Source organism: Chelmon rostratus, chromosome 8, assembly GCF_017976325.1.
Source record: "Chelmon rostratus isolate fCheRos1 chromosome 8, fCheRos1.pri, whole genome shotgun sequence".
NCBI classification, from domain to species: Eukaryota; Metazoa; Chordata; class Actinopteri; order Chaetodontiformes; family Chaetodontidae; genus Chelmon; species Chelmon rostratus.
In genome coordinates this window covers 13,259,179-13,283,051 of record NC_055665.1, presented here as the reverse complement: position 1 = coordinate 13,283,051, position 23,873 = coordinate 13,259,179, and the positions used below count along the sequence as shown (strand labels likewise).

At 41.4% G+C, this 23,873-nt stretch overlaps 3 protein-coding genes across 4 annotated transcripts; 2 read left to right on the top strand and 1 right to left on the bottom strand.

Moving 5' to 3' along the window:
* Positions 1-64: 64 nt before the first annotated feature.
* Positions 65-2,848, bottom strand: rbm12ba (RNA binding motif protein 12Ba). Of its 2 annotated transcripts, none has more exons than XM_041943178.1 (2): positions 2,783-2,848; positions 65-2,077 (listed from the first exon to the last, which is right to left on the bottom strand). In XM_041943178.1, exon 2 carries the CDS (start codon positions 2,051-2,053, stop codon positions 449-451), a length of 1,605 nt encoding a protein of 534 aa, XP_041799112.1. In that variant the 5' UTR covers positions 2,054-2,077; positions 2,783-2,848; the 3' UTR covers positions 65-448. The 2 variants fall into 2 exon arrangements, with proteins under 2 accessions (XP_041799112.1, XP_041799113.1); XM_041943179.1 differs by lacking the exon at positions 2,783-2,848 and adding an exon at positions 2,258-2,567.
* Positions 2,849-3,703: 855 nt separating this feature from the next.
* On the top strand, positions 3,704-12,892 carry tmem67 (transmembrane protein 67). Its single transcript, XM_041942509.1, has 28 exons — positions 3,704-3,908; positions 4,845-4,933; positions 5,058-5,148; positions 5,311-5,410; positions 6,225-6,288; positions 6,402-6,473; positions 6,562-6,624; positions 6,907-7,061; positions 7,170-7,278; positions 7,454-7,540; positions 7,824-7,889; positions 8,031-8,181; positions 8,252-8,372; positions 8,878-8,983; positions 9,572-9,628; positions 9,763-9,861; positions 9,960-10,058; positions 10,377-10,463; positions 10,582-10,681; positions 10,780-10,919; positions 11,008-11,148; positions 11,295-11,375; positions 11,465-11,581; positions 11,700-11,816; positions 11,919-12,017; positions 12,195-12,297; positions 12,394-12,536; positions 12,619-12,892. The coding sequence occupies exons 1-28, from the start codon at positions 3,704-3,706 to the stop codon at positions 12,697-12,699; spliced, it is 2,943 nt and encodes a 980-aa protein (XP_041798443.1). The 3' UTR covers positions 12,700-12,892.
* Positions 12,893-13,764: 872 nt separating this feature from the next.
* pdp1 (pyruvate dehydrogenase phosphatase catalytic subunit 1) lies at positions 13,765-22,301 on the top strand. The gene is made up of 9 exons (XM_041942410.1): positions 13,765-13,844; positions 15,929-16,193; positions 16,280-16,447; positions 16,914-17,125; positions 17,511-17,592; positions 18,544-18,638; positions 18,752-18,920; positions 19,000-19,218; positions 20,304-22,301. Exons 2-9 carry the CDS (start codon positions 15,942-15,944, stop codon positions 20,682-20,684), a joined length of 1,578 nt encoding a protein of 525 aa, XP_041798344.1. The 5' UTR covers positions 13,765-13,844; positions 15,929-15,941; the 3' UTR covers positions 20,685-22,301.
* The last annotated feature ends 1,572 nt before the right edge of the window (positions 22,302-23,873 follow it).

The following is a 23,873-nucleotide window of genomic DNA, read 5'->3' as shown; positions in this document are numbered from 1 at the left end:
GATGTAGCTGTATATAGTCATGTCACAGTCTTAGGTTAATAAGTAGGCCAAAAAAAAATATTGTAAAACCATTTATTTAAAAATGTACAGAGGGAATGTGAAAAAATGCTGTGGATATTGATTATCATGAAAACATTTCATAACAGTGATGAAATCAAGCAGATGAACACTGAGAAAACAAACTTGATGGGGGGGGGTTGTCGCAGTTGGTCCTCAGTCATGGTGCCTGTGTTTGAGCACCAACCTTCCACTTCCTCAAACCTTTTTTGCCAAGATGTCCTCCATTTGCTTTGCATTTATGCAGGTGAGAAGCACTTTTGTGCCCAGAAAGTCCTCACCATGGAGCCTTTGAGCCTGTACAGCAACCTGTGATTTAAACTGAACCACAGCCTCACCGATACCCTTGCCATCACTATTGAGCAGTAAGGTGATATTATCTTTTCGAAGTCTATAGTTGTGGAAAAGCCCTTTTATTTGATTTTTTTTGAACATCTGAGGGCAAGTTCCTGACATACAGGCATGTTTGAGCTGCTGGGTCGGCATTCAAGTTTGATGCTTCTTCAGGTGTCTCAAATGTGCAGGATTTCCTCCTTCGATGTGGTTTCTTCATTGTGTCTCGCTGAAGACTCATCATATGGGCTTTGGCCATCATGTCCCTCATTATCTTCTTCGTGATTGATGAGACCTTGATGGCATCAGAGCCTACATGGCAGCCAGTGAGATTCAATGCATAGTTGTAATCCACGGTGTGGTTAAAAATAAGAAAGGCTGTGTCTGTTCTGTTGCCTTCCTTGTCAAGCAGATGTAGGACATTTTTGTGTTCAATGTTTGGACATCCGAGCAATTCTTTTATTTCAGTCTTTGTCATTGTTTTGGGGAGATTACTGACCATGACGGTGTACTCCACAGCTGGTGATACAGCAGTAGTTGGGTCACTGTCAATTCTTGGCCTTTTTGGTGATTTAGATGGCAACCGGTTGAGGGATAGCCTCTTGATCCGCAGTGCAGTGGATTGTTTATGGTTTGCCATTTCCCTTGGAGAGCTCTGCTCGGGTTTTACTCTCTCCCCAACGTCAAAAGCATTTTCACATTCTTGGAGCGCACTGGTCCACATCTTTGCAGTCGCTCCACGTACCTCCACACAGATGGGGCCCAGTGACTGTTGGTTGAAGAGAAGCGCATCACATGCTTCCTGCACACTTGCAAACTTCACAAGGCAGCCATGGCCAAGTCCCAACTTGACATTCACTATGGCTTCCTGTACCGTCAACCCTTTGAAAAAATGGCAGATGTCCTCTTTTGTAGCGGTGGCCGGCATACCAAAGAGCCTGACATAGCCTGGCTCTGAGTTCAGCGTTTGCTCTGGTGTCCTCACCTTGTCGGACACATCTGGGATCTCAGTCTTGGGAAAATCAACTCTTGGCAAGGCATCGTTTTCTCTTTTATTGGACTGGAGACCATGAAGAGCAGTACAAATTCCAAGAAGAAAAGCCATATTGGGATCGAGTGCATTTGAAGCTTGTACATTTGAAGTACCTGGATAAAGGGGCTGTGGAACATTTGCAGAGTCGGGATCAAGTGTCGATGCAGTAGTAGGTGGTAGATTTAAAGTACTGGAATAAAGGGGCTGGGGAAGATTTGCCGAGTTAGAATCAAGTGTTGATGCAGTAGTAGGTGGTAGACTTGCAGTACAGGGAGTATGAGGCCCTGCATTTGAAGGTAGCAGGTTTGCATCTGGAGATGGCTGAGGTCTCTTGACAGTGATCTGTGTCGGGGAGGCTTTCTTTCTCTTTAACAAAGACTTTAATTTGTGCTCCAGCTCTTCCATGCTGCTTATGTGTAGAGTCACTTTAGACCCTTTGAGGAACTTGCCAGTGTACCGCATGGCAAGCTGTGCATCTCTTGTGGTGGTGAATGCAATAAAAGCCTCCCTGAGACTTCCTCCCACTATGTAGACTCCACCATCAGGTATGTGAAGGCATTTAAAGAAAGTCCGTATATCTTCAGCACCTGCCTTCACATCAAGGCCTTGCAATCGCAGGATTATGGTCATTTTTCATACCAGGTCAGGTGGTGCCTGAAAATTAGAATAACAACGGTAAAAATGCAACAACAACAGTTTTTTGGTCAGGCTAATGCCTGGTTAGCACCACGAGATATTCAGCCAAAAACCACCTGCGCCAGATAAGAGCACGGGAAAAGAGAAAAGGTAGAAAAACGGGTTTTCTGCCTTCATGAAACGCACACAAATACTTACAGCCACAGCTGGGTACAATGAATAATTGTTCACATGTGGTTTTTATGAGCGTCGTTGATGCTTTCGTCCTCTCTCAAGTTGACCACATTCTTTCTCCCTGCCGCTCCACTCTGCTCCAGAGTGCGCTTGTTTTCCCTCCCTTTACGTTCATTGGCTCTGACATGTGCTTACAGAGCATTACTGCCACCTACTGGATTGGAGTGCGGGCTACAGCTAGGGCAATACATATCAACCAATTAACTGCTGTTTGATTATCTGGATGAAAGTAAAGTTACACAGCACATTTAATGCCGATCCCTCTATAATGAACACTGAAAAGGACTACAGTTTCCTTTCTCGTCACAGCTTCTAGTAACAGTCAATCCACATACATTTATAGAAAAAGTCAAATTGGCTTTGTAAGGTTTCAATATACATCCCTTTAAAACACAATTTAACTTATTTAACATTTCAGTAATTTCCCTCCGGACAAAAAAAGTTGTATCTTAGCATATCTAAATATTCACATTTGAAAATCTTACTTACTCAATCTCATTACGTTTGTTGTTCTCTCACCATTGAGTACTATGCAATGTAGGATCTTACTTTTTCAACAGGAAGTGAATAAGACACAGCTGCAAGGATGACACATTTCCTGCCAAAAGTCCCTTATGACTCATCCACTCTGTCAAGAAGTACTTAAGATGTTAAAAGATATTAAGCTGTTGTTTCATTACAAATCTTATGTCAGTTTGGTTTAAAATGTTCTAAGAAGGTTACCTCAACAAAGATTATATATCATTTCCTTAAATTCCCTTACCTTAATTAAGCGTTTAGATGCTTTCAGGAGCACCATCATAACTGTGTGATGAGGAGCATTTGCACAAGACAACACTAGGCTCCTTACATCCATTACAGACCCTGTCGCTATTTGCATCATGGCCACTTCTACTGAGAGCAGGGTGTTTTACAAGATTCAGACATGGTCATTGCACTTATTGTGTTACAGTCATACACTCATTAAGGACATCTTTGGTGGATACACTATATACTACACCGCTCTGGCATGCTCATCTATGATATTGTGCATCTTCTTTGTCTTGACAGCATGGGACAGGGAGACATATTTGTGGTGTACAGGTGGGATTGGTGATAAATTGGGAGCACACAACAATAGATAAGGTGTGCTCTAATTGGATTGGTGATGCTTTAGGCAGATAGTATGTAATGGTGCTGTTAGGCTCCTGCCCATCTACATTTACAATAAAATACAGTGTTACAAATATCTCTTGCTTTAAAGTTTTCATTATTTGGATATTTACAATGAAATTACAATAGGCTGATGTTATTGTTTTGTTTTTTTGTTTTTTGTTTTTGCACCGCCCATGAAAAAATAGGTTGCAGCGTCATCACGAAGGAAGAATAGGATTGTGGGTAAAAAAAAAAAGAGGAAGACCGTTGTTTACCATGGCGACGGGGACGCTACCGTTTGCTGTTCGCAGATACGAAGTGCCTCTTATATTATTTCTTGTAATGTACGTAGACCTACTTAATTGCCAGCAGTTTATCGTGCCATTTAAGGCTCCGTCAGATTGCGGTGTGGAAGAATTTTTCGATATCTCGAGTCTCTCGTGTGTGAGGTGCGGTCCAAATCAGCGACGGAGCACAACAGGTTTGTTACAAGCACACAACATGCCGAGAACTGATTTAATGGCGCTACTCTGCCAACAGAAAGTGGCATTAGTCTTACCTTAAAAGAAATGAACTTTAAATGTGAGGCGATCAGTCAGGTACGACGCAAGTAAACCACAACGAGGTGGGTAACTGTTAGCTAACATTAGGTGCAAATGGCTAAGATACTTGCAAAATAAGATGAGAATGTAGCTAGCTAACGTGAGAACCGATAAAGGGGAAAATCCACCTTAAACCAGACTGCACAGTCTGCTTGGTCTACAAATGTCAGAGAGTAGTGAAAAATGGACATCACAATTTCCTTTGTCCAACAGTCCTTCTTTTGTCCAACAGTCCAAAACACTATCTAAGTCTAAGAAAAGCAGCCAACTCTCATAATTGAGAAGCTGGAACATCCAAGGAAGGAATGTTTTGCTGGAAAATTACTTACACTGTTAATTGATCATCAAAACAGTTGCTAATTGTTTTTCTGTTGATCGACTTCTCGATCAATTGACCTATCGTTTCTACTCTGCTGCTATGAATTATAGCGACTAGTTAAGTCTGGTAATCGGAAATCCTTGTTAACCAACAATGATTAGCAAGGATTATCATAACCATATCTAAACAGTGAGTAGTTTTTTTTGTATTTAGGACTCATTTTTTCTTCCTTTGGTGGGTGAGAGGCCATTTGTGCATGCCCCACATTCACATCCATCTTATCCATATCCAGCGCATGGAATCTGCTCTAACCCGTACCCATCTCCCTGGGTAATCTTCTGTCTTACTGTTGATGCTGCAGCGTTGCCAGGTGGTGACAGACTTCATTTTTATTCCTATTAAGAAGGAGATGCAGCTGAGATTTGTTAATGAACTAATATCACTGTGAATACCCTCTGTTCCCACTAACTTTTCACCGGTTTCTCTCTTTTTGCAGGACTGAGCTGCATTTGCAAAACTGGGTACCAAACTCTCGCAACCAACAAATCAACCATTACTTGTCAGCAATGTCCCCCTGACAAGCCTGTATGTGCAATTTACCTTTAATGTCTTTATTAGCTGTTCATCTCACATTGCATTGTAGATAATGCATCTCCATCTCCATATCATTTGTAATGAAGGTTTTGTGACACATTGTCTTACTTTACAGGCAGTAACTAAAGGTGGGTTCGGTTGTATTCGTTGTCCAGGCAGTCTCAGTGATGAGGGGAAGTGCCAGTGCCCGCCAGGCAATGTTCTGGGTGAGTCACCAGTGATATATGAATTGCATTGCTATTGTTTGCATTTAACAGTCTTAACAGTCTGTTGAATGTGCTTGCTGAAATTTTTATAATATGACACAGTTTCATAGATAATGGCATATCTTATGTATAGATAGCTGAATATGGGTTGTTTTTTTCCAGTGGAGAGAGATGTCAGTGGAAATCTTTTGGATGAAGCCAGGTGTGAAATGTGTGATGGGAACGCCCCTGCTTTGTCTGTACCAAACAACAGTGGAGACAGGTACAAATCAGTACTATGCCATGGGAGCACTGATTCATCCAGCAGTTTTATACACCTTCACACTCAAGAAATTAACCAAGACATCTGTGCATGTGGAGTTTGATGTAGACATTTACCAGGCATGAAGGGTGTAATACCAGATGCTATTGTCATGGACATTCTCTCTAATAGAGATCGTCCTTGAATTGATTTTTTTTTATGTTATTTGAGCATAGCAGGATTTTGAAAGGTTCAGTGGTGATGATAATGTTTATACAAGTGTCTTCTACTAATTCTACATCTTCAAAATTCCACACAATCCTTATCTCCCTATCTCTTTTTAAGAAAGCTGAACAATCACCTTTTAGGGCATTAATTGAAGTCAAAGTGTTAAGCTTATCTAATTGATGAGGACCCCTGCACAGCAAACACACAGTTCAAAGTTAAATCAGTGTAAAATTCTCTAATATGTTCTGGATTAAAGGTCAAACGTTTTTAAGAGAATATGAGAGTTTTGATAATTGTTATGTCTCCATCTCTCTTGCACTTCTCATCTTTTTGAGCACTGACTTATGGTTGTTCCACCTCCCACATCCACAGTATGTCTTCCTTGATTTCATCCCTCTATGCCTCTCATAAACACTAGCCCAGTACAGATTGTATTCCTTCCATGACAGATTTTCCCATCTTGTTTCTCCTGTCATCTTATGCCTACTTACTCTCGCTTAGCACCACTGGTATAGTGCTGTCAGAGTGTGAAGAAAGGTTGACTTGATTCCAGGATTTCTTTGTACAGTATGTAAGGACTAAAGCTGTCTCCAAAATTGTCTTACAGGTGTGAGAGATGTCAGGCCACCTTCATTGAAACCTTGTGTGTGTGTAACCCTCCTAATGTCCTGGTGAGTGCTGCTGACCTTCTAACCTCATACCCTCTTCCAGATACATCATAAACACACCATTCAGTAACAGACTCATAGTATGTATCATCAGTGGTCGGTATGTGATTTTACAGGCAGGAGGATTATGTTTCCCTCCAGGCAGCCTCTCCACCAACGTGAATCCCAGTGTCAACTATGCTCAGTTGGTGAGGCTCCCCTCTCAATTGCTCAATTTAGTTTTGTTTATTTTGATATACATTCTGATTTGTGTTTTCTCTTCTGATCCCTTTACAGAAATTCAGTGTCCAGTCTGCCTGGTTCGTCAAAAACCTGTACTCCTCGTCAGCAGCCTGCCTCGTAATTCCAATTTTCTTTACCTAACATCACAGAAAGAGAAATCACAGACATTCAATATTAGCCATCGAATTTTTAATTGTGATCAGTGCCATAATGCATCTAGTAATTAAGCACGTTATGTACATATGCAAAAAGTGTTGCCTTTGTGTTGAATCAACTCTTAAAACAAATGCAATGGCCTGTGCACTGACATTGTAGGCCATAACTACAGTTGTGCCATAGTATTTGTAAGATTTTATGTGTGTTTCAGCTGCTGTGCATAAACTGGTTGTGTCGTTACAGGTCTTCTCCAACCTGACGGCATGTCAGGCTCTTGGCAACATGTGTGTGATGAACATGCACTCCTTCAGCGGCGTGTCCACTGATGCCTGTGGTCTCTTTAACACCATCTTCAGATCTAGAGCTGCTTTGAGCTCAACACAAGACATTTCCTACTGGTAATCAACACTATCACATTGTGCTATCTTTGCAGATTTCATTCCCCTATACTGCAATTTTGTTTCACCCGGTGTGGTCAGTAAGCAATTTGGTTACTCTTTCTCCAGGAGAGTTAATCTGCCGTGGCTTTATTATGGGGATGAACCAGGACTGGCCAGTCGAGTGCTTCAGACTGATCCTGTTCCCATCGGTTTCCAAATCAGAGGAAGAAACCAGGTATGTGATGGACTTTGATCATCTTCAGGTTATCACAATGAAACAGCAGAACTCTAAAGGAAAATAATAGTACAATAAAAACACTACTCTGTTCACTATAGTGTAAACTGAGCAATAAACCTGAAATGGTACAAAAAATGTTATTTTTATTTGACATATTGTGTTTATCTAACAGAACATTGACATCAAGCTGCTGGCTGCGGTCTATAATGTCAGAGGGGAGTTCCTCAGATGGGAACAAGTAGGAGGAAGTAATCTCCAGGTAAAATTCAAATGACTGATGATAAAAAGGAATATATATAGTTGAATACACAAGAGCATTGTAACTTATAAAATGTACATAGATCTGATTAGTTATCTTGCATAGGTTGGTGGTAGGGCCAAACCCCAATAATTGTTGTCCACCACTCTTTTGCGTGTTAACAACACAAACTTATCAGGTGTTATTACTGACTAAATTCAGTAATTTTCATGTGGTTCATGCAAGGTATAAGCATATAGGAAGCTGTTAAATACTCTACAACATATCTCTTCTTCTCCTTTAGCTTTGTCCAGAAACAACCATCAAACAGGCAGCAGCCTTCAGCTTTGGGACCGCTTACCAACAAAGTGTGAGTGTTAGTTGTTTCGTTTAGCCTAGAGAAAGTGCACACGCTCTCTTGTAATTCCCAGTTGTATTATAAACTCCTTGTCTGTGTCTGTGTGTGTGTGTGTGTGTGTGTGTGCGCGCGCGCGTGCATGTGTGCATGAAGTGTGATCTCTCTGTAGCAGAGCTGTTGGCTACCCATCCCGAGCCGTTGTTCTATGATGTGTTTATGGTTCTTGGAGGAGAGAACAGAAGACTTCTCCCTCTGCCTACACTAGTCTACAACCAGCAATACAACGGACAGTTCATCAACCAAGGTCAGATTTTATTTCTTTGAGCTTGTATTTGTGTGTGTGCATTGCTTTAATATGCTTTGTCTTTGTACAGAGAGCATGAAGAACTGGTACCTGTCTCGACGTATGTTTCTTGTCGACACACTGAGTGGAAGGGAAAAGAGCATGAGTGCCCTGCCTAAAGTCATCCGTGTTGCCAGCAGTGTCAAAATAAGGTGGGCTCTCAATGTGCACATCACTATTATAAAAAGAGAAAGTAACTGCTATGGTGGGAATCTGTGTATTAATGAACTGTCTTTCTGCAACTTTATTAAAGCATTTGCAAATGCACTCTAAGCATTCAGAGATCAATGCTCTCCACAGCAACTTCTTTTCACCACAGTTTATATTTATAGAACCAAGGAACAATGTAAAGGGGAGTATGTCGTGTCCTCTCAAGCTAAGGCACTGGTGGTCTTACCGGGAGCCGTGCCTGCACGAAACGGGTTTTGTCCAGCAATCAGTTACAGTAGATTTCAATTCTCTGCTTTCACAAACATCTTCTCTTAACTCTCCTATACTCCCAGACATCCTCTCCAGATGCTTTTTCTTCCAATATTTAAGTAATACAAGATTAATATAACATCAGGTTACATATAACCATCTGCATGGTTGTTGTTAAAATTTCCATTACACTGCTGTGTGAACGGTCATGTTTTTGATAAAACGTGTATTTGGTAGGTTCCAGCTGGTTCCCCGAACCCGGGAAGGACAGGTATTTCCCCCTCTAATGACCGTGACCTACAGAGACGTTCCCATCACAGATGTCAATACACAAACTGTGTCTGTAAGTAGGCCACACATACACGCACGCACGCACGCACTTGTGGAGACATTACATAGACTTACATTCATTTCTTGCAGACTTACCATAACCACTACTTGCCACCCCAACCCTTAACCTAACATTAACCCTTCCAGGATTCCGGTGCTGGAGCCCCACATATACAGAAAAACAAGTAGTCACACACGTTCCTCTTTCTATAGTTGCTCTGTTGCTCATTGACCCAAACCTTAACCATCATAACTAAAAAGCCAAAGCCCAACCCTTACCTTAATCCTAATTCTAACCTTAGCCTTAAAACCAAGTCTTAACCTTCAAACAGTCCTTTCATGTAGCAAGAACTGCTCAAAATGTCTACTCAGTATAGACATGTCCTCACTAGAATGGTGGGTCCTTACAATGAAAGCAATACAAGCACACACACAAACACAATTTCAGCTCATGTTCCATGACAAAAAGTTGGACAAAGATTTGTAGGCTTTCTGCTGGAGAGAAAACAATTACTAAGTAAGTCACTGTCTCTTTATTTATCTCAAAAACAAGCTTATGGGTGGCTTACTGTATGTATTGCACTCATTTATCTGTTTCTAGACAATGTTTGCTGTCGAGTATGAAATGGACCTGAATGAGGCTCGCGTAAAGACAGATGTAAGTAGATGTATGAATGACGTGTTTCTTGTTAAATGGTCTAAAATGAAGCCAGTGGATATTCTTGTGTCTGCTTTTCAGTGTCCATGTGATACAGTATCAGCTGTGGCTCTGACATTTGTCTGTGTGCACAGACTGCTTTAGGTGTGATGGGCGGTGTAGCTGTGCTCTACTCTCTGCTGAAGACAGTCAGCTGGAAGAGGAGGATCGCCTCTCCGCTCATAGATGTGGAGGTACTGTGTCTTTAATGTGTCATGATTTTAGCCACTTCAGTCCATATGTTGGCATAAAGCTTGGAAATAATGTTAGTCTCTCTCATCTTCTGCCCCAGACGATGCTGAAGTTTTTATTGTTTTATGCTGGAGATCTGGCCAATGTTTTCTTCGCTGTTACTGTGGGAACTGGACTTTACTGGCTCATCTTTTACAAGGTTAGTCTAATTCCTTTGAGACTTTCTTTTATAGGATTGATTATTTTCATACCTTTATACCAGTATCTCCTTTATGTAGCTTTTTCCTTTGAGCCATTTTATCTGTAATTCTTTTCCAAACACAATGAGTGTTTTTCCTGCCTTTGCAAGGACTTTGATATGTTTTGTTTTTCCTTTCTCCACTCTTTCAACATTAAAGACAAGTCTTTTTCCTCCTTTAACTTCTTTGCCTGAACAGTTCTGTTTGAGTGCACAGACTTGTGTGTGTGATTATTATTGGCTGCTTTCTGGAATTAATGTGTTTATGTGCCTGTTTAGGCCCAACGGTTTGTGTCAGTGCTGTTACCACTACCTGCTCAGGAGGAGCAGTTTGTGACGTACATCAGTTGTGCCTTCGCTCTAAAGGTTAGACACGTCCTGAACAGATGTAAAAATGAGTATTGTTGCAGTATTTTTTTGAAAGGTGGGTGGTTTGCTCGTGTTACAAATATTGAAGAAGTATTGTTTGTGTATTTTTATCCAGGCTGTCCAGTTTCTCCACAAGCTGGTCCTTCAGGTGTCAGTTGATGTGTTCTTTATTGATTGGGAGAGGCCACGAAGCAAAGCAAACAGGACTGTGCAAGGTACACGCATTTTTACTCCTAGCTTATATTTTGCAGTCCTCATAAGAAGTAATTATCCATCTGTTTTATTGCATTCACTATATTTTCTGTTGTTTCAGCTACTGGCAAGCCAAAACGTGACCCTTCTCCCGTCAGCATCTGGAGGACCTACTTTGTGGCCAATGAATGGAACGAGATCCAGACAAAACGCAAGATCAACCCCACTTTTCAGATCATGGCTGTGCTCTTCTTTCTTGAAGTACATCTCACATCAACACATACACTTGCTTACATATTTTGCTAAGTCCCTTTTCCTCATTGTTGACATGTCACCCTGTATTGTTCAGGTGCTGGGTTTCTCGAACCTGGCATTGAGGGACCCCTGGCCAACTTTGAACCGCTCCTCACAGGCGTACACTCCTTCATACAGTCTGATGCTGCGCTACGGTCTGGCTGCCACGCTGTGGCTCTGCATCGGACTTCTGCAGGTAAAACTGTCACCATTCACACTTATCTTCGCCTTCCCTTTCTTCCCATGGATCTCTCACCTCTTCCTGTCTTGCTGAAATGTGGGAAAAATGCAGTACGCAGAGTGTGAAGAGCTCTTTTAAAAGATGATTATTTATCCCTACAGGTCATTTACTTCACTGTGTTTCATGAACACTTTGTGGAGGACAAAATCCGTCAGTTCGTAGATCTCTGCTCCGTCAGTAATGTAAGTAGAAATGTCCAAATTACATTTTAAACAATTTGTCTCTGGGATGTTTTACATACTGTAGCGTGTTTTTCTGTGTTTCTATATAGATTTCTGTGCTGCTGTTATCTCACCGTTGTTTTGGCTACTACATCCACGGCCGTTCAGTACACGGACATGCAGATACGAACATGGAGGAAATGAACCACAATCTGAGGAGAGAGGGTGTATGCACACCAACAGACTACATGTTGTGTTAGCGGTTGTAGTATTTTCATGACATTACTGAATTCACATAACATCCATCCTCCTTCTTTGTCCCTCTCTGTCTTTTTCTGCCTCAAGGAGTCCCTGTGTAGTCCGAGAGGTCTACTTCCCAACACAGACATCCAGACCTTTCAGGTGTCTCTTACCAACTGTCTGCGAGTGCAGTACGAAAGGATACGGGAGTCGTTCAGCGGGGTGTGTGCTCTCTCTCTGTTGTGTTCGTAACTGAGCTATAAAATATCAAACCCAGAGAAAAATGATTCCCCATTTTCACTTTAAAATGTTCCTTTGTTCCAGAGGAGAGGGCAATCACGGCTGATGGACGCATGCTCATTTGATCAGAATATCAAAGCCTACCACACAATGAACCAATTCCTGGGATCCATTATAGACCACGTTAGTATGAATGCGCATAATTGAACTTACGCAAGCACAGTGATCCCAGCAGAATTTGATTTGACCTGACTGTATATAAATTTATTTGTTAGACTGTAAAGTATTTGAGTTGTTTTCATTGACCTGAAATATTTTGCACTGATGTGTTTGTTCTGTTTCTCATGTTGCGTTATTTAGGCCCACCCTGACATGGACTATATAGTGAGGGACAAGCTCATGTTTGAGAGGGTCATAGGGATGGAGTTCCTTGAACCCAGTGAAAAAAGCATATTTTACAATGGTAATGACCCAGACATTCTGTCCATTGCTATTTGTTGACATACGTATGTGGTTCTGTGTGTGTGTATATAATGTCTGTTTGCATTTGTCACTGCAGATGAGGCCCACTCCTTCAGTGATGTGCTGTTTTATGGAAATGAAGCCACACTGCTGATCTTTGACACTTTGTTCTTCTGTGTCGTCGACCTTGGAGCTCAGAGTTTTGTGCTTGCAGCTGTACTTACATACATGCAGCAAATGGTCAGTATTTGGTGTGTATACAGTATGATGCCTTCATTGTGCTAAAAAGGACATGTATTGAAAACCATCTCACTCGTTGCAGATATTTCGCTTGATCCGTAACACTCTCGGACGGAAGAACCTTAAAAACAAGACTCTGGTGGACGAAAGATTTCTGATATGAAATTCCCTGCTGAGTAATCAGTAGTGTCAGTGTTGTTTAGTGGCATTTCTCTCAAAGATGTTTACGCTTGTGCAGCTCTTTTTTGTACTTTTCTTTACATATAGAGTATTTTCGCTGCTGTTTCATGATGTAAATATCCTAACTTTTTGTAAAGATTTTAATGTTTTTTATTGATTAAAATATTTTGATATGTGTTTTGACAGTGTTATTTGGAGGTCATTTTAGTACAACACAATTGCTTCTCCATATGTATACGATAATCATGGAATTCATGTGATAACAAAGAAAAATCTTAATGTGAACAAAAAATGTGATGACGTTGACATTACTGTGAGACGATATACATTCATCAACCATCAGAGGCTTTGCAATTATACAAATAAACCTATCCCTTTAACATTTCTAGATTAAGCCAGTGTGGACGCTGAGGAAGCAGTGGATTTTAATATAATTTTTGCATATCCTTTTCATGTTTTATGGATTATCCAAAGCAGGCGTTCCTATCTTTTTATTGTATGCAGTAACAACTCACTTGGTTTTCTTACACCAGGATATGCATTGATATTGTGATACAGAATTACATATACCTTGATTGAAGAGAGTTCAGTTCAGCCTGAAACAGAAAGACAAGCTTTGTTTTTTCAGTAGGAACACACAAAGGAAGCCAGATTCTTTGTTTTTACATCTAAAAAACACCAGAATGTTAAAACTAGCACTTTTCTGCCCTTTGCCCTGCCATCATAGCTGTTTGTGGTTTCTGTAAAAAAAATATTTTAATATATACAGTCTAAAAATGTCTCTTGTGCTATGAGGTAAACATAAATGCCATTTTTGTCATTACAATATTAAGCTGTTTTCAAAAATCTACATGTGAGTAATAAGCTAATTATACGTATAAATGGCATGACTTTAAATGCTATTACAGTATTGCTGTCACATTATCATTAACCTACATCTTTAACGCTCACCTCTGATTTTTAAAAGGCCCTTTACGTGCATGTGGGGTTTACATGACGTAATGGCGTCCGTCAGAGCTCAGCCAATCAGTTTCCACTATGTCGTGCGGCGCCCCAGAATGAGACTGGACCAGCAGGGTTGGTGTTCAGCCATGAACTTCTATAACTTCGTCACTTCCAACGGTTAAGGTGAGTCTGGCTTTTGCTCTGCATTCACACTTTTCGACAGTTAAATCTAGAGGCTTTTCAGTCGGTGTCGTCATGTCTTAGGTGAGCAGACACTATCCAGTTTGACGGTAGTTGATGGGTGTAACCCAGACGCCACAAGCTACTATTAGCATGATTGGCTGCGCTCTGTCTGGTTGACTGACGCACGTCGTGCACACTGTGGGGTTAACGTTAACATTATCCGTTAATGTCATATCGTTGCACCGTTTGGCTGCCTTTGCTGCTGTGAGACTGGTGCTCTGCTTACGGTTTTGTAGACTCGCTTTTCTGCTAGCTAGGAGATAGCGGCTAGTGATGTCAACAATAATGGCAACTTTCTCGGCTCGGAGCTGGGACGGGCCCTCTGTGGTCAGTCTGACTCATCCACAGTTTTGAGTTTTGGAGGATGTTTGGCTGCAGTTTACTCCCACACAGCGGGGTAGGTCTTGCAGGACATTTGTGCACCGTAGAGTGTTACCCAACATCACTTGAGCTGCTGCATCTTTCTCCAGAACCAGACCGACTGAGGGACATGGTTACCTAAATTAATGAGGACAGGTTACTTGGAGAGACGCAACAGGATCTAGTTCACTAGGTCATGACCAGGCAGAACATTTCTCAAGATGTAAATGTCAGGGCTGACATTCTTGCTCCGGCTATTTTCAGCATGGCGTGTAGCCCTGCTGACATGTCTTTGGAAAAGAGAGCAGAGTTGCAACTGAAGCCAAACACCATTACATGCTCTGGTGGTGCTATCTGTTAGCACACATTATCTTGAGACTTAAGGACAAAGTAGTCAGCTGGCCTGATACTCTCAAAAGTCAGCTTGCAGACATTGTAGCAGAATGTGCATGCAAGATAAATAGATAAATCAGTTTTTTGTTTTTTGTTAGATGCATTTCAGTTTCTTTTCACAAATGCACTGAGTAGGCAGTTTATGAGGTTCATCTTGCTTAAAACTCATGCAGACAAAAGAAGGGTCAAACAAGGGGACGTGCAATAAATCCTACTCTCATGAAACTTAATGTTCAATTCTTTGTTGAAACTGTTTTGGAGAGTTGTTGATTCAGCTTATTGATCAAATTGGTGTTTTCTAGTTAGTCCACTCTATTAATACATATAGGAAGGACAAAATTATAGAAACTCCTGTCAGTATAGTACTACAATTCAGTAGCACCACAATGATCGACAACTGTCTAAAACAATTTCAACAAAAAGCTGAAAAGTAATAACCTTCATGAAGGTAGGCTTGAGTGCATGACTGTTGTATTAGACTGCATCAGCTGTTTTAGCTAGGTGTTACCTAATAACTTGGCAGTTATCACTGTTCTCTCCAACCCTGATCTCCTCTTTCCTGTTCCACACTGCTCTCCTTCTCTTCAAATACATTTTCAATTGCTGTCACTGGTATTTGTTAAGAATATTTTTTATAATCTAATATAATTGTTCTATAATTCTTCTTCTTTTTTTGTCTTACTCTTCAATTTCCACTTAGATGTCCCCATATCTGTTGTATTTCACAACATGGGAATGACATCAAGTTTTGCCTAATGTTAGGCTCAGTAACCATCAAGGGAGCACAGAAATGGGATGGAAGTTTCCAGAGGTTTATGTTTCTGCAGAGTTCTCCAGTGAAGTTTATAAACAGTCTGCATAAACTGCTGATCTGATTTAATTTGAATTGCTCACATGCAAAGTATGTGAACAGTGGCCAGCAGGGTTGGACTTTAAAAGGGGCAAATACCAACAACTGTATTGTAAATAAATATTTAAATGTTATGGTTTAATGTCAAATGTTCCTGGCCTGTGTAGTTAGTTGGTGTTTGGTTATTTAGACACCAAATCCTGCTGCTGTCAAGCTGTCCCACCTTCTAAACCTCACCACATAATCTGTCTATTTTCACATCGTTTGCTAGAGAACACTGTGTTCTCTGTAGATGAATGCCTCTTGATGAAAGCACATTCAGCTGTTGCTTTCTGACTGCTGTGTCTCTGAATTTTGCATGTATGCTTCCTCAGTAGGTCTGTATACATCAATGATATGCTGTTTGTGATTGTGCCTGCAGTGCACCTTCAGCCATGCCTGTGACATCTCAGCTGCTCAGGGGTTTGCCCCGTACCAAGGTCTTGGCCTCCAGTCTGTTACCATGCCAACACCACCAGTCCCAGCTAGGACCCATCACTCACCGACCTGCGTCAAGACGGCCCTCTCGTATATGGCAGAGCAACCAGCACTCAAGAAGTTACCAGACAACCTCAGTGCACCGCAGCTACATCCTCTCACCCCCACAGGTCAACTCTATTCTGAAGGCCAACGAGTACAGCTTCAAGGTTTGTAGGGTGCATACCGAAAAGATGTCGCCATCTCTGCATTTCCATTTTCATCTTATAATTTCTTTTACATGTTTTGGTTTTAGGTGCCAGAGTTTGATGGGAAAAATGTGTCATCAGTGATGGGTTTTGAGAGCAACCAGTTACCAGCTAACGCTCCCATAGAAGACAGACGAAGTGCAGCAACATGCCTGCAGACACGAGGAATGCTGCTGGGTGTGTTTGATGGCCATGCTGGCTGTGCCTGTGCACAGGTAATGCTGCTGCTTGTCCAGGGATTCAATAATCAGAACATAGAGAGTATACTTTCAAAGTTAAACCTCAGGTTTATTTATATATTCCTGAGTCATTTCTAAGATGTGTATTATTTACTCATTGCAATGTATTAAAGTTCCACCTGTCAGTCCAACAATGTGCATAGCAGAATACACACCGGAAACATGAGCTGTAAAGTTTTTTAGGCTGTAAACGTCAGCTGCTTATCTGTCAGTTATTAGATTGAATTAGATCAGATTAGACTTTACTGTCATTGCACACAGTAAGCATCAGTACAACAAAATGCAGTTTTACTGTACAGGGTAAAAGAAGACAGTAAGCTTGTAGGTAATACAGGAACATTTTTCATCCAAGGATTCTAAATCTCTATTGCCACTGGATCCTGTTGCATCAACGTTACTTTCGCCTTGGGATTTTAAGTTTCCAAATGTTGTCCTCTGCCAGGCGCTGAGTGAGAGGTTGTTTTACTACATAGCAGTGTCTCTGCTGCCCCACGACACACTGTGTGAGCTGGAGGCAGCGGTGGAGGCCGGCAGGGCCCTCAGTCCCATCCTGCAGTGGCACAAACACCCCAACGACTACTTCAGCAGGGAGGCTCAGACTCTCTACTTCAACAGCCTCCGAACCTACTGGCAGGAGTTAATAGATCTTACCAGGTGAGGGCTGGCAAACACAGCAGAGATATGTACCAACTACTTTGTAGCCTTTTACCTCAAAACCGTTAAGAGGAGAAAGATAAGATAAGATCAACTTTATTAATCCCCAGCTGTGGAAATTTGGTAAAATGAAGACAATTGAGCTGTACAATCCTGTTTCAAAAGGGTGCAAATTGCTGTCCAGTTTCTTGGCTTTTACATTTCAACATTTCACACTGGACTTCCTGGTTTCTTATTTTATCTTCATCTGTACCTTGTAGCAACACACCCACACCAACACTGGCCCGTCTGTTGTTTTGCCAACAGTGCTGCTGTCGGTGTCTGGGCTCAACCTCTGGCTTCCTCTCTATCTGCTTCACACATATTGCGCTGTCTCTGTTTTCAGCCCAGGCGAAGTTCCAGACACCCGTGAGGCATTGCTGAATGCCTTCAAGAGGCTGGACAATGACATTTCCCTGGAGGCCCAGGTGGGAACTGTCTGCTATGTCTCTTAGACCAGTGAACACCTGAGCTTCTTCTTTAACTTTGCTGAGTAAATCCTGTAATAGGACTTATTCCCTACTGTTTGCATGCATTATGTCTCTTTGCCGCTCAGCACCACAAACACCATGCCATCGAACATAATGAGCCTGAAGCTCTGTGTGGAGCGGAAAGTGTTCACATACATGTTTTGTAATATATTCCATTGTAGTCAAAGGCGATATTGGAAATATATTTGCCATACGTTGCAGGATTGTCTGTCGGTTTTTCCGCCATTAAATCAGCCTTCCACTTCTACTTTCTCCACCGCCGATACAGCACTGAAACAAAGTGTGGAGATAGGTCTGACTATGCGAGACTAGGCTTTCATAATCTGAAAGGACAACAAATGCAGATGCACGTGAATAGCTAATAGGAATGCGCTCTCTTTGAAATGACCTGCGATTGGCCAAAACAGTCAACCTGTAAAAGCACTGTGACGCCAAAAATAAACCGCATACCACAGCTTTGATCTGCCACTTGACTTACAGCATTCATGGCCCAAGGCTGTGCACTGTGAGGTTATGCATCACACCTGTCATGGCTTGCAGTTTGTCCACATGTGCTGTTCTATGTTGTCAAACAACTCGGTGATCAGGCACAAATTCAAGACAATACTTGCCCAGCGTCAGTGCTGTTACTGACTCCCAGTCATCAAAATCTGAATCAAATTGCAAGTCATTAAATTTGTTCTGAGTACAGGACTTGAGTGCTCTTTCACAAATTAGGATACATATTGAATATCACCTTTGCCCCATGGCAGCAGTGCAATAAATGTGAGCATCCAAATTTAAACTTTTATGGATTTAAGAGCAGCTCAGGTGTCGTTGCCTCTCCAAGTAATTTAAACCATGTACCATATCCTGTCCGGAGGCTCACAGAGTTATTGTGCCTTGCAGGTTGGAGACCCGAATGCTTTCCTGCACTACTGGGTCCTGAGAGTGGCCTTTTCTGGAGCAACGGCCTGCGTGGCTCACGTCGATGGATCAGACCTGTACGAGAATAAATACGTGCATACCCATTTTTGTCAATGTAAAAATAAATATTCTTAAATAATAAATAAATAAATATTCTGAGCATTGCTTCTTCTCCTCGCTGTTCCTAAAGGTTTATAGCCAATGCAGGAGATGCTCGGGCAGTATTGGGAGTGCAGGAGGAGGATGGTTCATTCACCGCTCACACACTCTCTAATGACCACAACGCCCAGAATGAGGAGGAGGTGGCCCGGATACGGGGTGAACACCCTCCATCAGAGAGGAAGACAGTGATACGACAGGTACTACACCTACGAGTTCGCTCAATGTGGTCGTTTTTACTGCATTTTTAAACACTCTTTTTGTCGTCTTCTTTATCAGGACCGGTTACTCGGCCTCCTGATGCCGTTCCGTGCATTTGGGGACGTGAAGTTCAAGTGGAGTATTGAACTGCAGAAGCGCGTGTTAGAGTCTGGACCTGATCAGCTCCACGAAAACGAGCACACCAAGTTTATCCCTCCGAACTACCACACGCCCCCCTACCTGACCGCCGAGCCTGAGATCACGTATCACAAACTGCGGCCACAGGATCGTTTCATGGTGAGAGAGGAAGCTCAGGTTCAGCACTTACAAATCCTCTCTGTATTTCTTATTAAGATGCAAAGTGATGCATCACAGGGAGAGTAGCAGTCAGATAATCAGACTGAATTGCCATTTCATTTACATTTTTTTGTTTCAGCAGTAAAAGTTGTAATTCTGTAAGTCAGCTTTCAAACAAGCTGCGTGGATCTCATTCAAGTTTGTCACCATTTTTCTGTCACTATTTTTCATGAATGCAGCTAGGTAGTTTGTTAGCTCGACGTGTAGACGTGTTGGTGCCCTCCAACAGAGACAGCTCTGCATAACTATAGATATACTTAAATATACATTTACGTTAGAGAAAAGCCAAAATATTAAATAAATGAACAAAACAAATCTGTGTGATCCATCCACCCATTCCAAAACCAAGAGGTACATTTAAAATAGATGGATAAAATACTATAAATTGGTCTCATGTTAACTACTCAGGTGCAGTGAGCTTTTTAATACAGGTTGTTTCAGTGTGACATCCCCATTCTTAATCCCGCTGATGAAACTGTGAGTGAACAGCCGTCTGTGAGTACAATCAGATCTGGGACCAGGCTAGGAGATTTGTACTTTCGACAAAATGCTAGAAAGACAGTACGACACATGAATCTGCCTTTCCACTTTTAGATGGGAATGGTTCAGTCCACTGGCTATTGACACGGCTTATTAATTCTGAGATCTGGCCAAATTTCAGAATGAAACTCTTGGCTGATAAATGTGCTCTTCCTGCTGGTGTTTGTAGTATCATGCTCCTGGTTTTCTAGAAAAAGAGAGTTACATGAAACAGAGCGGCCTTTCTTTATCTAGCTTTTAGGCATGTTTGCTCATTGTATGGCTGACTTTTTGGTTTCTGTTCTTGGTTTGAAAGAAGAACTTTTGAACCTTTGTTTGCAAAGAAGGAATTTTTCTGTTTCCAGTGACTCTATTTCTCAAATTGGATATGAATTGTTTCATAATTAACGTCTTTACTGATCTCACTGTAGGCAGGAGAACTTCAGTTATCTGATGTTTCAATCATATGCTTTCTGATTCCAACTCTCCTCTGTTTGTCCCTGCAGGTGATTGGCTCTGACGGCCTCTGGGAGACCCTCCACAGGCAGGAAGTGGTTCGTATTGTGGGGGAGTATTTAACAGGGGTGCACCAACGTCAGCCCCTCAAAGTTGGAGGTTACAGGGTCACCCTGGGACAGATGCAGGGGCTGCTGGAAGAGAGAAAGGCTCGCGTGTCTTCAGCTTTCGAGGACCAGAACTCGGCCACCCACCTGATGCGCCATGCAGTGGGAAACAACGAGTTTGGCACGGTCGACCACGAGAGGCTGTCGAAGATGCTGTCGCTGCCCGAGGAGCTGGCTCGCATGTACCGCGATGACATCACCATCATCATCTCTCAGTTCAACCCTCATGTGATTGGAGCACAGAGACAGGAGGGGCAGCCCTGAGCTATACAAAAGCCATTACACACACACACACACACACACACACACACACACACACACCTGTGTAACTGAGTACTGTAGATCTACACACAAGCACAAGGTGGACAAACAGGCCATATTAAGAAAATATCTGTCCAGCAGCCTGAATGAAATGTTTTAACTATATTTATGTAAAGAATGTATATGTTTGTATGCAGTGCTGGAGAAGATCTCGGTTAAAAACTGGATTGTCTCTTATACAACATAACATCTGATAATGCTGCCAATACCCTCTGTCAACTGTTTCATACACACTTCTCTGTGTGGCTGGTGAGAAGCTGTTACAAACTGATTTTTGTGCCAAAAGATTCAACCTCCTTGTGTGTTGAAAGACTCAGCGCGGTTGAAATGATAGAAATTCCAAAGAGGGTGAAGATTGGGATTTCACAGGTAAAAAGGCCTTTGTTGATGCAGCACTGACTCAGCTCGCTTCTCTGCTGTGGACATTGTAACACTGCACCCTCTTTCTCTGATGTCTGGTTTTGTTATTCACGTCTCAGACATCTGCATCTGTCAGGCTGATGTTACGCCAGAGGACTGTTGCATCATTTATTTTACTCCTTTGCATGTGTCATTGTATGAGATGTCCTTAGTGCAGTCCAGACACACACTTTGCTCTGCATTTCTACTGCAGTCTGTGAGTATTTGGATGATGAGGTTTACTCCAGCATCTGGTTTAAACGCTGACTTGAGCTTTAAGGTGTTTACATCCACTGAACAATGTAAGGCTACACAGTGTATCTGATGTGGATGTAAAGACTCTAACATTGAAGTTGACAGTTGATACTTTAACCTCATTGTGCAGTGGTTCCCATCCTGTGTGAGTCCCGAGATCTCTCAGGTCACAGATTATATTATTGAGGAAAACAAAATTCTGTTACACAAAGTTTCCTCTGACTTCTGGATTACTTTCACCTCAAGGCCTCTAAAAAATCCCTCAAATGAAACAATTTGAAAAATCAACATTTCTTCATTTTAAAGGGTCACAAGCCAAATAATGTTCAGAACGCAAATATTTACAGACTGTACAGTCTAACAAGTCATTAACTCTTGGGAAACTTGCACCGCTACAGGTTAACCAATATATACCTGGCTTTTCTGTGACACTATGACTTTATTATTGTGGTGCTTCTTCAGTGGAAGAAGTAATAATCTGTTAGTGAACCCCTAAGCAAACACATTGACCTCTGGCGGTGACGTAGCTGTTGAAATGAAAGTTTGCTGTTCTTATTTAAGCTCCGTGGGGTTAAAAGGGACCCGTGTTACAAGCCTTGTGTTGGTGTTGTTTTTCTTACTGGTCATTAGCAGTGTGGGTAACGGTTTGTTACAGTTTGGGATTTTATTGTTCATGGCAGATACTCTCCAGTTCAACATTATTAACGGGGTCACCGCTGTGTGTTCAAGTGTATTTAAGCCTGAAATGAACAGACTGTAAATTTTCAACAAGCTGTTTGAATATTACAGATTATTTATTCATCTTTGGCAGTATGTTACACGTCTTAATTTACAGTTGGATGTATAAATTGTAACTTATGCAGGTTTAGTTTTGTATATGGAAAGGTTTAATAAAACACTGAATACGTACAACTTGGTGCCATGTTTTGATTGAGACGCTGTCGCTCCGCTGAATGCAGCAGGACGTCCCGCTAACACACAACCACCTGGCAGGTCAGTGTGTCTCAGGTTGCAAGTGTGACAGTCAGTGCAACCTTGGACCTTGCTTTAGAAGGAGGAAATGGTACTTACTATCTCAAAGCTTTAGTAAATATTTGCTTTTCAGATTAAGATCGATTTTAACATGTTGAGCACTTAAAATATGATGTATTGTACAAAACTAAACCACTCAACAGCATATAGATTGAGTTTAAACGATTAGCTGACTAGCCAGCAATGAATGCCTGTTTTGATAGCTGATTAATCACCGAAGTAATTTTCAGGCAATAATGCCAAACACTTTGTGGTTTCAGCCTCTCAGGTCTGAGGCTTTGCTGCTTCTTTTGACTTAAATTGCACTAAACTGAATAATGTTGGGCTGTAGGAAAATGTGATGGGCATTTCTTACTAGTTTCTGACATTTTGCAAACCCAATAAATGATAGATAATGAAAAATAATCATTAGTCACAGCCCTAAATAAAGTGGTTAAAAATGAGCTCCACCTCAACCAACTACAAGACAGCAAACAGTATAATAGTTTAATGTAGATACACAAACTGATGCATATTTAATTACAATCCAATGATATAGTATAACGCTCACAGGGGATACTTTCTCCTTTGAGTACTGTTACCTTGATACTCTAATTACATTTTCCTGGTAAGACACTTTTACCCCAGCAACATTCCCAATGCAGGACTTTCTTTGTAATGCATTTTACCTGCATGTGGTAAAGGATCGTAGTAAGTCCTCCACCACTGACACAGATGTTTGGTCAGTAAAGCGCCACTAGATGACGCTGCAGTATCAGACAGACCAAAGTGTCAAACAGAGGAGGTTAAACTATGTCATATACAAGATCTGGAAAGATGCTGTCATCAGCTGGACATTTTGTGTAACACTTAAATATAACTGAATACATCAATAAATAATACTGTTTGTTAAATGATTTGTTACTTGTCACAAAAGATAAATGAATATTCAACTTTATGCTTCTCCTTTATTCTCCAGTTAGTTGGTAAAAAAGCAAAACATTTTTTTTTTCCCTTTAGCCTACGCTTGTTGATATGAGGTAGACAAAATAATAGAAACACCTGTCAGTACAACACAACAGAGTTAACAGCATCACAAGCTACAGGCCCCAAACATTGGATCAACACCTCTCTAAAACAGCAACTTCACGAAGGTCGGATTTATTGCAGGACTGCTGTATGAGACTGCATTAGTATTAGCTTAGGTGTACCTAATAAACTGGCAACATGTATGTCCTCTTAGGAGACATTGCTGTTGACAAACACTGCACATTAATGAACACTGTGTATTGAGCAACTACAGCTCCAAACTCTTACATCAACATACGTGTTTCAAGAAGAAACATATTTTAAAGTTTTCAATTAAAAACTCACTCTGCTGCAGATGATGACCTTGCATTTTTATTCTATGCAACTGTGATGAAAAATATCCTCACATGCTTCCAGATAACAGGACTCTGTGTGACA

Excerpts from the sequence above, each read along its gene's own strand:
- rbm12ba (XM_041943178.1), bottom strand. The coding sequence starts at position 2,053 with ATGACCATAATCCTGCGATTGCAAGGCCTTGATGTGAAGGCAGGTGCT.
- tmem67 (XM_041942509.1), top strand. The coding sequence starts at position 3,704 with ATGGCGACGGGGACGCTACCGTTTGCTGTTCGCAGATACGAAGTGCCT. Across the intron at positions 8,182-8,251 it reads CGGACAGTTCATCAACCAAG|AGAGCATGAAGAACTGGTAC; the intron begins GTCAGATTTTAT and ends GTCTTTGTACAG. Across the intron at positions 9,629-9,762 it reads AGGCTCGCGTAAAGACAGAT|ACTGCTTTAGGTGTGATGGG; the intron begins GTAAGTAGATGT and ends CTGTGTGCACAG.
- pdp1 (XM_041942410.1), top strand. The coding sequence starts at position 15,942 with ATGCCTGTGACATCTCAGCTGCTCAGGGGTTTGCCCCGTACCAAGGTC. Across the intron at positions 16,194-16,279 it reads CCAACGAGTACAGCTTCAAG|GTGCCAGAGTTTGATGGGAA; the intron begins GTTTGTAGGGTG and ends TTTTGGTTTTAG. Across the intron at positions 17,126-17,510 it reads GAGTTAATAGATCTTACCAG|CCCAGGCGAAGTTCCAGACA; the intron begins GTGAGGGCTGGC and ends CTCTGTTTTCAG.